We start from the raw sequence: 14,086 nt of genomic DNA on the forward strand, positions 1-14,086 counted from the left end.
GCAGTCAGCTGGCACGGATGTCTAGTCGCAATCAGAGACGACTCATCTGTCAACTCTTGTCTATATACCAGCTGTCACGGGCTATGTATTTCCACTAAAACCCACGTGAGTAAATGACTTGAAAGCTAATATGTAGGACCGAATGCTTACCGTTTTACCAAAAGCTATAGCTAGTGTAATAGTGCAACTCAAATCTTTTAAACCGCACAACAGCTCAAGCACCACTGTTCGATCGTTCTACCAAGCAGAGACAATTATTGCACCCAACAATCTCCCTCCAATAATTGCACTCCTTGTAATCAATGAGAATCGAACCCATAACCTTGGCTCTGATATCAATTGTAGGACCGAATGTTTACCATTTTACCAAAAGTTATAGCTAGTGGTAATGGTGCAACTCAAATCTTTTAAACCGCACAGCAGCTCAAGCACCACGATTCGATCGCTCTACCAAGGAGAGACAATTATCGAACCCAATATAATAGCCTACTGATTCTCAGCCTCAAATACTAGTGGTTGACCTTTGTGTACACACAAACTACCTTCAAACAGTCTTCTTCTTACAGGCTGTATTGTTTTCCAAAATTAAATTCCCTATTTCCCTTCTCTACTCTCTATCTACAGAAAAAGACCACCAACACACAGATGGAGCAGTTAGAAATTATGGAAAAAATTCTCTTTAACATCACCACGTCACAGCATTGGGATACCCATATAATTATGCTATGCTTGGGCTTGTGTATGATGTTTTTGTAGGCTCTGTCTTTTGATTTTTTTTTAATTAAATTTTTTGGTGTTTGGAATGTGATGTATGTTAATCTTTGTTTTAATGGAAGAATTTGTAGGTAACATATTTTCGTAGAATGCCTAAATAATTTTTATATTGAGATATACAATATATAAAAATTCGAATATGATTTATGTTAAACTTACAGATCCCAAAGCATATTGCTGGTACAATCTTTAACTAGAGAAATGGATGCTTAGCTCGTGTGTATCCGAACCATTGTTCTAACCGTGACTATCAAGTTTTGATCGATATCCCAAATATTCAACTACAAATTTCGGTTTCGAACGTTGAATGATGATACTAAATTTAATTTATAAATTTTTTGCCGGAAATTCTCCACCAAGAAATTTAGAAGATATCCCAAAAGTTGTGTGATGTAAATTCACCTAAAAATGGTACCGATGATGCAAAATTTGCTTATCGTATAAATAAAACAAGTTAATCTAAAAGATCCAAAATCATATCAATTTTTTTTAAAAAAAAATACTCAAAGTTTTCCAATTAAAAACACTATAATGGCGTGTCATGCCACACTTGTGCATGATTTCTCGAATCAAACCATTTGCTAAAAAATATTAATGTCTAGACTCTATAATTTCAAGCGTGGCATGACTTGTAATAATATAAAAGAGAGTAGGTATTTTGTGAGATGGACTAACGAATTTTTATCAGTGAGACGGGTCATCTCTACCAATATCTACAATAAAAAGTAATATTTTTAGCATAAAAAGTAATATTTTTTCATTGATGACTTAAATAAGTGATCTATCTCACAAAATACGATCCTTAAAACCGTCTCACACAAATTTTTGCTTATAAAAGATTGGAAGTGAAATTTTTTTTTTCCTTCAAAAATAAAAATTTGCTACTCTAACGTGGTCTTTAGTCTTTACTAATAAAAATAAGAGGCCACGATTCGATGTTCCAATAGCTTTCAGCCAACCACACCACATTCAGACATTTCACAACAAATGGAGCAAACTCCAGCCCGGCTTGTAATCAACTCCCCGCCAGCCACGTGTAAGGTCGCGATCTCCCTTCCTGTCTCCGATATAAACCTCCAACAGCGTTAACCTCGCATCACAGGAAAAACCGCGAGGTGTCATTGAGAGATCACGCATGGTGTCAGTGTATCCTAATCCCTCCCCGTCTCATGATTTTTCCTACTTCTACGGTTGTTATATGGGCGGGGATCCGATGAGAACTGGGATCAATGCTCATTTGCTTGAATCTTCGTCCTGTTGGAATACGGATACGGGTGGTGCGGAGGACCCGAATAAGAAGACCCGGAAGCCATACACGATTACTAAATTAAGAGAGAGCTGGAGTGAGCAGGAGCATGACAAATTTCTCGAAGCCCTTCAATTGTAAGTGTGTATGTGACGGTTTGGTTCCAAAAGATTCCAACTTCTTTTCTCTTCCTCCGAAAGTCGATGAAGTCGGCGGTTTTAAAATTACGGAGTTCCTGGCTTCGAAGTATGACTCATTTTGTCCTCTGAACTTGATCGGTTTTAGCAGGAAATGATGAGGTTGTCATATAAAGTGTTTCTCAAATGCTTGTGTAGCTTTATAAAATTAATGTGTTTCCTACTTTAAAAGGGAAAATAATGAAATTGAAAGGTGGATGTAAGATTTTTATGGTGTGTTATACGCAGCTGTTTATATTTCCGTTTTGGTTTACTTTACGATGTCCAGATTTGATCGTGACTGGAAGAAGATTGAGGCATTTGTCGGGTCAAAGACTGTTATCCAGGTAAACTTTTAGCTACTTCCCAATTCGATGAACTTTGTGTACATGCTTTGATTAAGTTACAATTTACAAATTTCTTGAAGCCCTTCAATCGTATGCGAGCTATCATTCTGACTGACTTTTTTGTATTGATAATTTAATGTCTCTTGGCGATGTTGAAAATTTTGTGTTGTGTGTTTTGCATCATTGGAGTTTACTTGCTTCATTACTATTTTGGTGAAAATATCCACCCTTAAACATTATATGTAGTGAAGAATGGATTTTTAAGATTTTTCTGTCTGTCAAGCTAATTGTTATTTCATTGGCTAAACGATGTGCTATCTGTTGCAGATTCGTAGCCACGCCCAGAAATATTTTCAGAAGGTGCTGAAGAATGGAAAAAGTGAACATGTACCTCCTCCACGTCCGAAGAGAAAAGCAAATCATCCTTACCCACACAAAGCTCCAAAAAATGGTGCGCATAGTCTGTTTTATCCATGCATGTCTTGAATTTGTGCGCTGGATGTCTTGTAAAATTCAATTACTCTGTGCTCGTACTAGAATGTAAACCAATGCAGCTATTTCACTAGCTACAGGAGTGGTGCAATCATCAGATGCCGTTCTCGATTCTGCGCATGGCGTACAGCCCGATTCATCATCAGTACGTTCAAATCCAGTTGGCAGTATACATTTCTCTCCTTGGATGGAAACAGAGCATTTGTCAAGAGGTTTGTTTCTGTTGCTGTTCCGTCTTCTTTTAAAGTGGTACTGGTGAAATGATTGTGACTGTGCTTCATATTATATTGGAACAGCTGGTGGTACCATGGCTCAAAAATGTAGCAGCTCTAACCAAGCGATGCATCACGGATTGAAAAAACTATGCAAAGGATCTGGAGGTCTGTTTTTTGTGCTATTGTTTTGGTTTACTAGTGGATGTTTAACGCCAATGTCCCACAGCATCTCCTCTTGTTTGGGTTTTATCTGCTGTTTTACTTTTACTTCTTGGATACTGGTTTTTTCACTCCACAGAAAGGCAATTGTCCTTTGTTACACAAAAAAAATATGTTCAATTTTTCTAAAATTTCTAAAATCCAGATATATTAAATCACTCCAATTAACCCCATGTTTGGGGTCTGCTCTTGACCTAGACATAGTTGGTCCTATGAGAGATTGAGCATTTTGCAGTCCACGTTTGAGGAGTTAACTGGGATTTAAACTAGTAGTTCTGTTACCTGTTTGTTTGCCCGATTTTTTTATCTCACAGGCCATAAACCGCCCTATATTAAACTTACTATCGTTTGTTGTTGCAGTTATGCCAGACTTTACTCAAGTTTATGGCTTCATAGGCAGTCTTTTTGACAATAGTGCCAGCGATCACTTGCAGAGGCTCAAAAACATGGATCCCATAAATCTCCAGGCGGTTAGTCAAAGTTCACTCTCTAAGGACATAAATTTTATCGTTTTTCCGACATTTAGCTGATGTTCTTCATCCCTTTTGTCTGCTAAATATTACGAGTAGCATTATAAATAGGGTAAGCAACTAGTGGTCTTGCTACAACAATATAGAATCAGGATTTATGACAACATTGTTGCTCAGTTGCGAAGATCATAGGAGTTGGTTATTTGGTTGGTTATATAACTGAGAAATGTCCTAGGATTGATCAGTTAGTCGTTTCTTAAATTTTTAAGAACGATCGTTGGTTATTATAGGTGTTTCATCCTATTTTTCTTTAGGTACTCACGTTGATGAAGAATCTCTCAATAAATTTGGCGAGCCCTGAATTTGAGGATCATGTAAGTTACCGACATTTTCTATCTCAAATCTTGTGGTTGTATATTTTGAAGAGCTTTTTTCTTATTACATTTATAATTAATTCAAATCAATGCAAACTTTAAACGGGTTATACATATTTTGGTTTATCTTGTTTGTCGTTTTTCTCGAAATCGTCTCTCTTTATTTCGGACCGCCAAATTACACCTTAAAGTTTCGTAATGTACTCATATCGGTCCCTCCCTGTTAAAGATCCGGCCTACACGCAACTTTCAAGCCGTTTGATTTTTCCTGATTACTCCCAAAATGCCTTGAATATTGCAGTGTTGTTTTACGAGTGTCATCTGGAAGTTTTCAACCGTAAATGTTACCCCCCACACCCCAAAAAAAAAAATAATAATAAATAAAAAAATTCACTCGAATTAAAGAATGCTTGATAGCAACAACAATTATATGAGTCTAATCTACGCCACTGGTCAAACATCTTGCATTTTAACAAGTTTTTATTTTATCTGTTTCTCGATGACAGAGGAGGCTGCTATCATCCTACCAAGTAAGCACTGGAACTCATTACATGAGAAGCACGATAGAATTTGAGTAACCATCGAGAAAAGCGAGACGGTTTCAATCGAAATGCCTTGTTTATTGATGATCTCTACAGGCAAGCAACGTGTGAAAACACTTGCAGTCTTTGGCTTCCTGCTAACAAGTGATATAACCGTATATATTGTATTTGTACGTGTATTCGTGTGTATATTGTATAGCATAAAAGCGGGTCTTCTTCTCTGCGTGCATGAGCGCGTGTCTGTATATTCTCCCTATAATTCCTTTTCCTATTCGTTTTTCAAAATTTATCGATCAAATTCTCTCTCTCACGCACTTTCGCAAACTCCATATTAAATCATCCACTGGATCTACAGTCGGACTAACTTTTGAATCAACTCCTGGAAAACGCAAGACTCGGTCTGTTATGTGGCGTGTACTATAATATTTATTGATTTGATTGAATAGGTAGGACTGAAATTCAATTCGGTTCCGTTCTTATAGTTTTCTTATAAATAAAGGACCATCGAGATGGAGATTTGGCTAGAGCTTAAGCTGTGTGTAAATAGTAAAACATATGTACACAATGTCTAGTTTTACCTCTAAATAAAAAAGGCAAATTTCATCGTATATGGTGCAAGGCGAAAGATGATGACAAATATGGTGCGAGGAGAATATGAAAATAGTACACTTCAAAGGCTCAAACAACACAGGTAGTGAAATTCTCAATATTGTCATGCAAGCTGAGCATCCTTCGGGACTCGCCCTGGGCCACAAAATAAGGATAGGAAAGTTCGTCTTCCATCGTCCAATAGTATTGGAGAAGTCCAAAATCCACCAGAAAAGAGGCATGTCATTGACGCTGAGTACAAGTCAAAATTAAAGCTTACAGAAAGTGGACAAAAACTACCGCCAAAATTAACGTGTTCTAAATTCAAAGGAAAACGAAAAATGAAGTCGACCGAAGAAAATAATCCTTTAGCTTAGGGTGGTTAGGGGGCCTAATGGTAGTTCACTTGTCCAAAAAATTGTTCAAAAATATGTGGATTGGAATAATGCAGTAACGACTTGATCGGGATACATAATTTTCATAAGGATGCATTCAAAAAACTACAATTTGTTTAAACAGAAGTACGTGTTCTTCTGTGATTAATCTACAAGAGAGAATTTGCTCAGTGCGAAGATTCATCATACAAACATGGATCTTTGATCTTTGATTACCTAACTAGAAAGAAAGACCAGCTCTAACGTATCGATCAACAGTCGTGGCATAAAAACAAGAGAAAATAAGATTCAACTGTCACAATCAATCATCATATCCATAACAAAGTGAGGAAGCTCTTGTATTCTCCAACCCCATTCTTGATATAATTTCAAGTTACAGAGGAATGAAACCATATTCTACAAGTTTGCTCACCAAGAGGGTGTGTACCAACCGTGTTGCAAAGATGGCATTTTCCATTATCAACATGGATCGCCCCATATTTAATAGCGTTCAACTATCTATATTGGAAATCCAAGTTTGGTTCATACCCATGATTTCCACTGTTATGGCTAGTGGCAAAAGGGTGGGACTGCTTTGAGTTCGCACGACGCTCCATTTCTATTAACCTCAGAAGAGCCTCAGAAGGATTGCCTCCAGAATTGATATCTGGAACCAATTCAATCGCGAAAAATCAGATAGAAATTTAGAATCTAAAACTTCAAAGAAAATGACTGCTACTACTAAAAAGTATTTGCAGATTAGCTGATGTTTTCAATTGCAAGTTACTGAGGCATGCACAACAGTAATAGTTAGGTCAACTAGGAACTAAAGACGAATCAAATGATGAAAATTAACTATAGAAGAGTAGGCTGAGACGTTAACTAATTGTCCTGCTAAAATCTAAAAATTAGCAACTTTCTATATCATGAACTGCTTCCTGGGAGAAGATTTTAGATCTTTAATATCAAAAATAGAAGTCCCATAAATAGTGTACAACCAAGCGAATTCTTCATTATTTTTATGAGTTCACGAGTTCAGCTACCAACTCTTATCACTATTTTTGATGAGAAATGACACACAAGAACAACCTATAAAAATATATAAAGTATTCGCCACCAGTAGATAAACTGTTTTTCTTACAGTTCTCTTCATTCGTTGAAGTCGGACATATCCCTAACCATTATAACCTCAAGTTAGAAAGACAAGACGATGGTACCCCAGTTTCACCTGTAGTGGTAACATCAGATTTATAAAAGATTACCTGTAAAAGGCACCCCACGGCTGCCCATTTTTGGTGTATGATGCCCGAAAGGGTAATTTTGCATCTTATTCAGTTCCGGCAAAAAGTAAGCTGCTTGATTGCCACCCCTTGAGAAGTCAGGTAAGATGTGAGGAGGATGGTTTCGCGATATTTGCATCTGCTGATGCAAAGCTGAATGATGTGATGGAATCTCAAATCCTGCGACCCTAACATTCTGGTGAGGAAAAGGTCGGCCCATATTTGACTGAATTTGATGACTGGCTAGAGAATCATTGTTAAACATGGTTTCAGGACCCCGTAACCTCATCTGAGGATTCATATGAGCAGGATGTGACTCCAACTGATGATATAACGGCCTCACTTGTGACATTTGTGGCGTCTGAAACTGCGGTAAAGATTGCTGCATCTGAACGCTGCGATAGGCATTGTGAGGCTCCATTTGTTCATAAGGATCGCGTACGAAGTGTCGTTTTTCCAAGCCTCCCATGAGTTGCTGATCTTTAAGAGAACTGATAGCTGCCAGTTTGTCCATTATATCAGCATGTCCATCTAAAGAAGAGTTCACATTATTACTCGAACTACCAATGGACATAAATCTTGACATCCAGTGGTCACGAGGATCGCTTGAAGAAATGGAGCTCAATTCAGGCAGCTGAGTTTCAGCACCCTCTTGAAACCCAATGTGCATTGGAGCTGCTTCTGAATGATGCTTTGATGAAGTTATATCAGCTAATGGATTAGCAAAGCCCTTCCAGTTCTCAGCCTTACTCATATTTATCTGCTGTTTGTGATTTGAAGCCAAAATACCATAGTCATGACTTGGTCTTTGCAAGCCAAATTCATTGCGTCTAGGGGAAGAAAGACCATCATCTGAGACTGGAAAGGGCAATCCAGGAGGGTCTGAAGCATCAACTTGAGCAGACCCGATTGAGCCTCTTTGGACAGAAACAGGTGCTTCAACTGATTGTAGCTCATTCATAAAAGCAGTTCCAAAGAGTGTTTCAAGTGTCAGGGTATTAACCGAACTGGGGACATTACTATTGTTCTCATCCCATTTAGGTCTATTGACTGTCGTCTCCACATTATATTCTTGAGAACCTGCTATTTTATCTCCTAAATCGATATCAACACCAGAGTTCACAATCCGTTCGGTTCCCTTTTGCAAAAGAGAAAGCAGGTGTACAGATGCATGGCCATCGACATGCACATTTTGTTGTTCAGTATTTGCACAACTTGAACTCGAACCTTTTGATGCTAAGAGCCCAACTGTACTTTTTGCACTGAACTCCGATAAAATTGATTGTTCAAGGTCTTCACAGGTAAGCACGGCCGGAATAGACTCCTCATCGTTATTAACTCTTAGCTGGTTAGCGACCGCATTATCAGAAGTCATGATGTCTAATTTAAACGGATCTGATTGTTCAGATGTTTTAGAAGAGAAATCAGGTGGAAAGCGCTCAGCTGCTTCTGAGTCAGAAACCTGACATCTACCTTTATCACCACTGATTATTAGTGATAATATATCATTTGGCCTCCCAGATGACGTGTCAACAGACTTAACTTCTGCAAGATTTTGAAATAGAAAAATGAAAATCAAATCAACACAACAGCTTCAGAACTTTTTTCCAATAGTACTTAAGCATCACACCTTCATCGAAAAACCATTGGGCAAACTTCGAAGACCGGACAGAGTCGGGGTGCCATGTATCATCATGTTTACTATCATGATGCTGAAGAATACATCCAAAGTAGAGTAAGTTACAGTTCAAACAACTAAAAATCACGTGAAAAGATGAGTAAACAGCCTTTTTTAGACCTAGAAGTGATCAATCAACTTACGTACCCAACTACGATCAAGAAAGATGGGATTACAGAATATCTGAAAAAATGCACTAGACTGAATAAATCAACAAGAGCAACACTCTATATCAACTCATAAACTGGTAAACGTAAGCACCAAAAAACTCGATACAGGAAATGACACCTGTTTTAATATAAAATTTGGTCAGTTACAAAACTGTTAAAAGATTACTAACAATGCCACAGGGTGGCATATAGTTAAGTTTTTAGGTAAACAAGAAAACACAATAATAGATGATTGAATCAAGAAGGGTAACATAGGATAATGGGACACCTGCAGGTCAGTTCTAGATTCATTTGACCATTCATCCATCCACAGTCCAGCTTTATTCCAACAAAGTTATTTAACTTTTTGTAAATATCAAAATTTTTCACAAGCCATTGCATTGCTCATGTGTGCATATTGCTCTGCATGAAATTTTCTTAAAGAGAAAAGAGAGTCCCAGTTTTCAAATTTGCGAACACATTATCTACTTTAAATTTCAAGATTCATAATCATTCGTCTTGAAACACAGTGAGATGGTAAATTTTACAGAAAGATTTGCAGGAATCAGATAAGACACATGCAACAGGAATGCATTTAAATTTGAATAACCTCAGATGAAGTAGAACCACAGGAATTCATAGATAATGTGCTGCCAAAAAAGTTCTCCAACACTGAAGTAGAATAATTTTGATTGGATTCACCAACAACATCCTCTGATATTTTGGCATCAAGTTCGACTATCCCAAAGTCATCCAGGGTTCCAAGAAAATTGGAATGACTAGATCCGTGGGATATATGATCTTTCTCTGCAGGCTGTCCATCAACTAAATTAATCTCCTGCGACAGCTGTTGCTCTAAACCATCTTTCGAATTATTTTTGACAAGGTTGGCTTCAGGATCTGTGAGGCCTACCCCAGTTACAGGTTTCCTGACCTGTAAAATGCAAAATAGATTTGACTATTCAGAACAACCAATTTCACTGGTTTTGTGATACAGGTCTAAAATTTAAAGAAGAGGAGTATGAACGGTATCTTACGAGAAACCTCCCATAAACAAGGGAAACTGGGACCATAAAGAAAGGGGAAGGGGAAGGGGAAGGGGAATCACGTAAGGTATCACGGTTGGCATAAAATAAGTGGTTACTCCTTAATCTTCATTGAGGCCATTAGTTTGCAATGAAAGAGCTCCAACTACCGAAGTTAACAAATCAATCAGCACATATCAAGGAGGCTATTTAGCACGAACACCTTAAAAAAAATTTTGAGGTATCAGACACGGATACCATACGCAAATACACGTGTTGGATACGACAAAATCCGTGTCGTTGATTTTTTAGAGTTGACTAGTCAGGACACGATGAGGACACGCCGCGGACACGTTGTGGCAAAAAAAATTTTTTTTTGGCTTTTTCTTTTTAGATAAATGCTCAGAAGATGTACATTTTATATATTTACATAAATATGTATATCTATTCTACAATATATTTATATAAATATTTTTATCTCTACAATTTTTAATACTAAATTTATATATATGTAATATTTATATATATTTTAATAATCGTCATATCCTAACCGTATCGTGCCTTGTATTTTAATAATTTTCCGTATCGTCGTATGCATATCGTATTCGATACGATACCCGTACTCGTATCCATGCAACATAGGGTAATATGGAAAGAACATATTTATATTCCAACACAAAACATCTAATAAATGAGGTAAAGAGAGATCTAATCACACACGTCAAAGAACACATAAATCCGTTTAAAAAAAGCCCAAGAACAAGATCATGGATATCACGAAAATCACTTGAAGCTGTTCACACACGTTAAAGGGCACATAAATCCATATAAAAAGCCCAAGATACAGATCATGAATATTATGAAAATCACTTGAAGATGTTCCAAAGCATATCTGTATCTTTAATCCAAGAAATAGTATAGAAGGGGAAAGTTGAACTATCATACCTCTGACAAAGGAAGATGAACCAAGGATTTCACACCAGAATTCTTATCAAGAACATTGTTTTGAAAACCAGGTGGCACAAGTGGTCTAGATGTAGGAGAGAGAGAGGCAAAAGAAGATTTCTCAACATCATCACTAGTGATCGGAATTACAGCAGAGGCCTCCAATTCATTTTTGGTCACAAAATGTCCTCTTTCCTCTTTGCTATCATCCGAATCTTCACAAAGGTCTGAGATATCATCTTTCTGATTCTCCAGATTCGATTTTTGCTTCTCCTGAAGAACCTTTCGCTGTTCTTTCCTCATCATCTCAAAAGAGGCTGAATATTAACAGAAATGAAATTATGGAAAAAGGATAGCATAATTACATAGAGCTATATATGATTCCAATAAGAACAAAATACAAAACAATACCTCTTCTTTTCCTCTCCTCCTCTGCTCTATCCTCACTAGTACACTCCATTGAACCAAAAGTTTCGTCGTTGTAGGAGTCTGTGTCTCTTCTTGAATGAGGAGCAGCCTGAAAAAATTAGAAGTCATACAAGATCAGCCAAAGGCATACACAGATCATTTATCGGTATGAGAATTACAATAATTAACAGAAATACCAAATGGGAAAAAGGCAAGAAAAAATTTAAAACAATACTACTTTTGTGAATATGTATTAAATGAACATTTTTGTAATCTGAGATGAGTAAATTTGGTATTTTAAAATTCTGACATAGTTACTCTAAGCCCATCATGCTTTATAATATGTATATGTATATACTGATATATATGGGGGTGTGTGTGTTTACTTAACCTTGTATGGTCGTGGTGGATGATATGGCTCATTGCTCTTACTAAGTTGATAGTGCTCATTCGTTCTTGTTTTTGGGGCCGACATCCCAGACGCATTTCCAAATGGTCTCGGAAATGAACCACTACCAAGGAGCCCATCAGGTTCACGAGTTTGCCAAGACCCTCGAGCTTGATTTCCGAAACGCCTTCCAGATTCTATATGATTAACGATGAATAAAAATTTTTGAAACCCTTACCCACAGATAATGAGACCAAATATAAATTTGCTATTTCTTAAAAGGAAGCGAGGTTAAACAGACAATTAGAGAAGAAGAAAAGTTCACTGCAGGCTTCGGACTAAGAATAAAATAAATATAGGATAGAAAATATGCCTAGCATTCATCCACTCCAAGTACTCTATATTTCTCATAGTTCCGGATGAAGCAGTCCGCATATCAAACACCAAAATAGGTAGCGTTCTCAGATTACAACTACGGCTTTGTTGTTACTAGTCCGAGTAGACCTCTCAGAAAGACATCACAGTAATGCAATCATGTTTTTATCCCTCGAGTATAAAAGTAAAATAACCAACAGACAAATACAAATATGATCACAGTAATGCAAGCCCGTTTTTCTCCCTACCGTATAAAAGTAAAATAACCAACAGACAAGTAAAAAAAGGACAACCCCCAATTGAGGAGTCCAACTCAAAACTAGTTTACTAGTAGAACCTCTCCAGCTTAGGGAACACTCAACTATTGCTTGTGGAGACAATGAAATATAAATAACATTGGTCACACCATGAAAAGGTATATCCAATGGCTGTCTATGTTGGACAAGTTTCACTCACCAACAGGTATGTGTTGCATGCACCTACATCCAACTTGTAATGCAGATTTTAGCTATATTATGGGCATTGACTAGTAGCCCTTTCCAAGATCTCCTCTCAAAGCACTAATGCTAAACCAACCCAAGAAATAGTTTATTATGTCAAGTAACCTCTAAGTGAAATACTGCTAAAATTAATTATGGAGACAGCCTACAGCTGATAGCATAAAACCTTTTATCCACTAAACTTGTGAAGAAATGTTGAACAGAACCTGAATCCCTGTCAGAATGGGAATCATTGTCTCGATCACTCCTTCCTGAGGAACGGATTTCCCATTTCCCATGAATGCCTCTAGAGTAGTCACCAGAATCCCCTTGAGCGGGTGGGGATGAGCCATACTGGTTCTGTCTGAAACTCTGCAAGGGCAAGCTCCCAGGAATTCTTGGTCGATCTGGTATGCATTCTGAGGTGCCCTGAAACTCACTACATCAAACCCAACATGTGTATGCATAGTTAAAACAATGATGATCAATAGTTACTAACATGCGTAAAAAGAAGATAGAAATTTCAAACAAGCAACGTAACAAACTTCACTAAGAATATTATTTTTGGGTTTCCATGATGTAACTAGCATTCAATTCTCACCTCAGCAATGATTCATCAAATCCACTTGGCAGCTTTCTGCAGATATCCAAATTACTCAAAGACACAATAAACTTCCTCGTGTATGATAGTTTAGGACCCCTGAATCAACAAAATAATCTTCTGCTATTAATCCCAAACACAATAAAATAAAAAACCAGGGACAAACAAATTCAGCAGATAGAAAGAGCTAATTACTTTAAATCTACTTTGAAATTTCCAGAGGCATTGTGCGAGCAGCTTTGATCTTCATTTTCTACGCTCATTCTGCAGTTCAGAAAAAATTGCAACCAACTTTTCCACAAGCTAATAATGAATTCTCAGGTCGAATTCACCAAATCTAATCCAATGGAGTATAACAAATACCGAAGGATCGACTACAGTTAGAATCTAATCTATACAAAATCTCAAACCTAGGGTTCGGCTACAAGAACGAAAATAGAAATACGGAAAACAATAACTACAGTACAGAATTCCCTCAATCTTTTCTTCATACTTTTCGAAAAAAAATTAGTCAAAATCACCAGCACATCCACGCGTATATATGCTAATTATCGATACATGTATGTATCGGTGAATACATATTCGAATCTGTATGTTTATAATCGTATTTTTAGGTTTTGTTTGTAAAATGGGGGGAGAGAGTGTAGGAGAAGTGATATTTTTTTTATAAACATGAGTAAGTAATGGCAAAACCAATACACAAACGCTCAAAAGGTCAGAGATCGTTCACGCGCTCTACAGTGACGTGAAAGTCACACATATCGGGATAGAATATAATTTCAATATCCAAATTCCAAAATCAATGTATTTTGTGTGTACAAAAATCAATGATATTTGTTGATTCAAAAAAATCCATGGAAGTAATCATCAATGGTTTAGATAAAATATTGAAAACAAAAAAAAAAATCATTGGTAGAATGAACAAATAAGCATTTCGTTTA

At 37.0% G+C, this 14,086-nt stretch overlaps 2 protein-coding genes across 5 annotated transcripts; one reads left to right on the forward strand and one right to left on the reverse strand.

Annotated features, from left to right (window-relative positions):
* Positions 1 to 1,758: 1,758 nt before the first annotated feature.
* Positions 1,759 to 5,084, forward strand: LOC142553044 (protein REVEILLE 6-like). 3 transcript variants are annotated; one of them, XM_075663028.1, is made up of 8 exons: positions 1,761 to 2,157; positions 2,486 to 2,543; positions 2,871 to 2,994; positions 3,116 to 3,247; positions 3,332 to 3,415; positions 3,830 to 3,939; positions 4,254 to 4,313; positions 4,820 to 5,084. In XM_075663028.1, exons 1-8 carry the CDS (start codon positions 1,910 to 1,912, stop codon positions 4,889 to 4,891), a joined length of 888 nt encoding a protein of 295 aa, XP_075519143.1. In that variant the 5' UTR covers positions 1,761 to 1,909; the 3' UTR covers positions 4,892 to 5,084. The 3 variants fall into 3 exon arrangements, with proteins under 3 accessions (XP_075519144.1, XP_075519143.1, XP_075519141.1); XM_075663026.1 differs by having other exon boundaries at positions 1,763 to 2,157; positions 3,110 to 3,247; XM_075663029.1 differs by lacking the exon at positions 3,332 to 3,415 and having other exon boundaries at positions 1,759 to 2,157; positions 3,110 to 3,247.
* Positions 5,085 to 6,085: 1,001 nt separating this feature from the next.
* On the reverse strand, positions 6,086 to 13,803 carry LOC142553045 (uncharacterized). 2 transcript variants are annotated; one of them, XM_075663031.1, is made up of 10 exons: positions 13,341 to 13,803; positions 13,146 to 13,244; positions 12,772 to 12,983; positions 11,694 to 11,887; positions 11,306 to 11,411; positions 10,895 to 11,211; positions 9,535 to 9,858; positions 8,728 to 8,809; positions 7,080 to 8,642; positions 6,086 to 6,469 (listed from the first exon to the last, which is right to left on the reverse strand). In XM_075663031.1, exons 1-10 carry the CDS (start codon positions 13,406 to 13,408, stop codon positions 6,333 to 6,335), a joined length of 3,102 nt encoding a protein of 1,033 aa, XP_075519146.1. In that variant the 5' UTR covers positions 13,409 to 13,803; the 3' UTR covers positions 6,086 to 6,332. The 2 variants fall into 2 exon arrangements, with proteins under 2 accessions (XP_075519146.1, XP_075519145.1); XM_075663030.1 differs by having other exon boundaries at positions 6,086 to 6,484; positions 13,341 to 13,802.
* Positions 13,804 to 14,086: the final 283 nt, after the last annotated feature.

The sequence above is a fragment of the Primulina tabacum genome, chromosome 8, assembly GCF_025594145.1.
Source record: "Primulina tabacum isolate GXHZ01 chromosome 8, ASM2559414v2, whole genome shotgun sequence".
NCBI lineage: Eukaryota > Viridiplantae > Streptophyta > Magnoliopsida > Lamiales > Gesneriaceae > Primulina > Primulina tabacum.

Coding starts and splice junctions, on each gene's coding strand:
- LOC142553044 (XM_075663026.1), top strand. CDS start 1,910: ATGGTGTCAGTGTATCCTAATCCCTCCCCGTCTCATGATTTTTCCTAC. Junction 2,995..3,109: donor ACACAAAGCTCCAAAAAATG/GTGCGCATAGTC, acceptor CTATTTCACTAG/CTACAGGAGTGGTGCAATCA. Junction 3,940..4,253: donor ATCCCATAAATCTCCAGGCG/GTTAGTCAAAGT, acceptor ATTTTTCTTTAG/GTACTCACGTTGATGAAGAA.
- LOC142553045 (XM_075663030.1), bottom strand. CDS start 13,408: ATGAGCGTAGAAAATGAAGATCAAAGCTGCTCGCACAATGCCTCTGGA. Junction 11,212..11,305: donor GGAGGAGAGGAAAAGAAGAG/GTATTGTTTTGT, acceptor GTTAATATTCAG/CCTCTTTTGAGATGATGAGG. Junction 6,485..7,079: donor CCGTGGGGTGCCTTTTACAG/GTAATCTTTTAT, acceptor AATTGGTTCCAG/ATATCAATTCTGGAGGCAAT.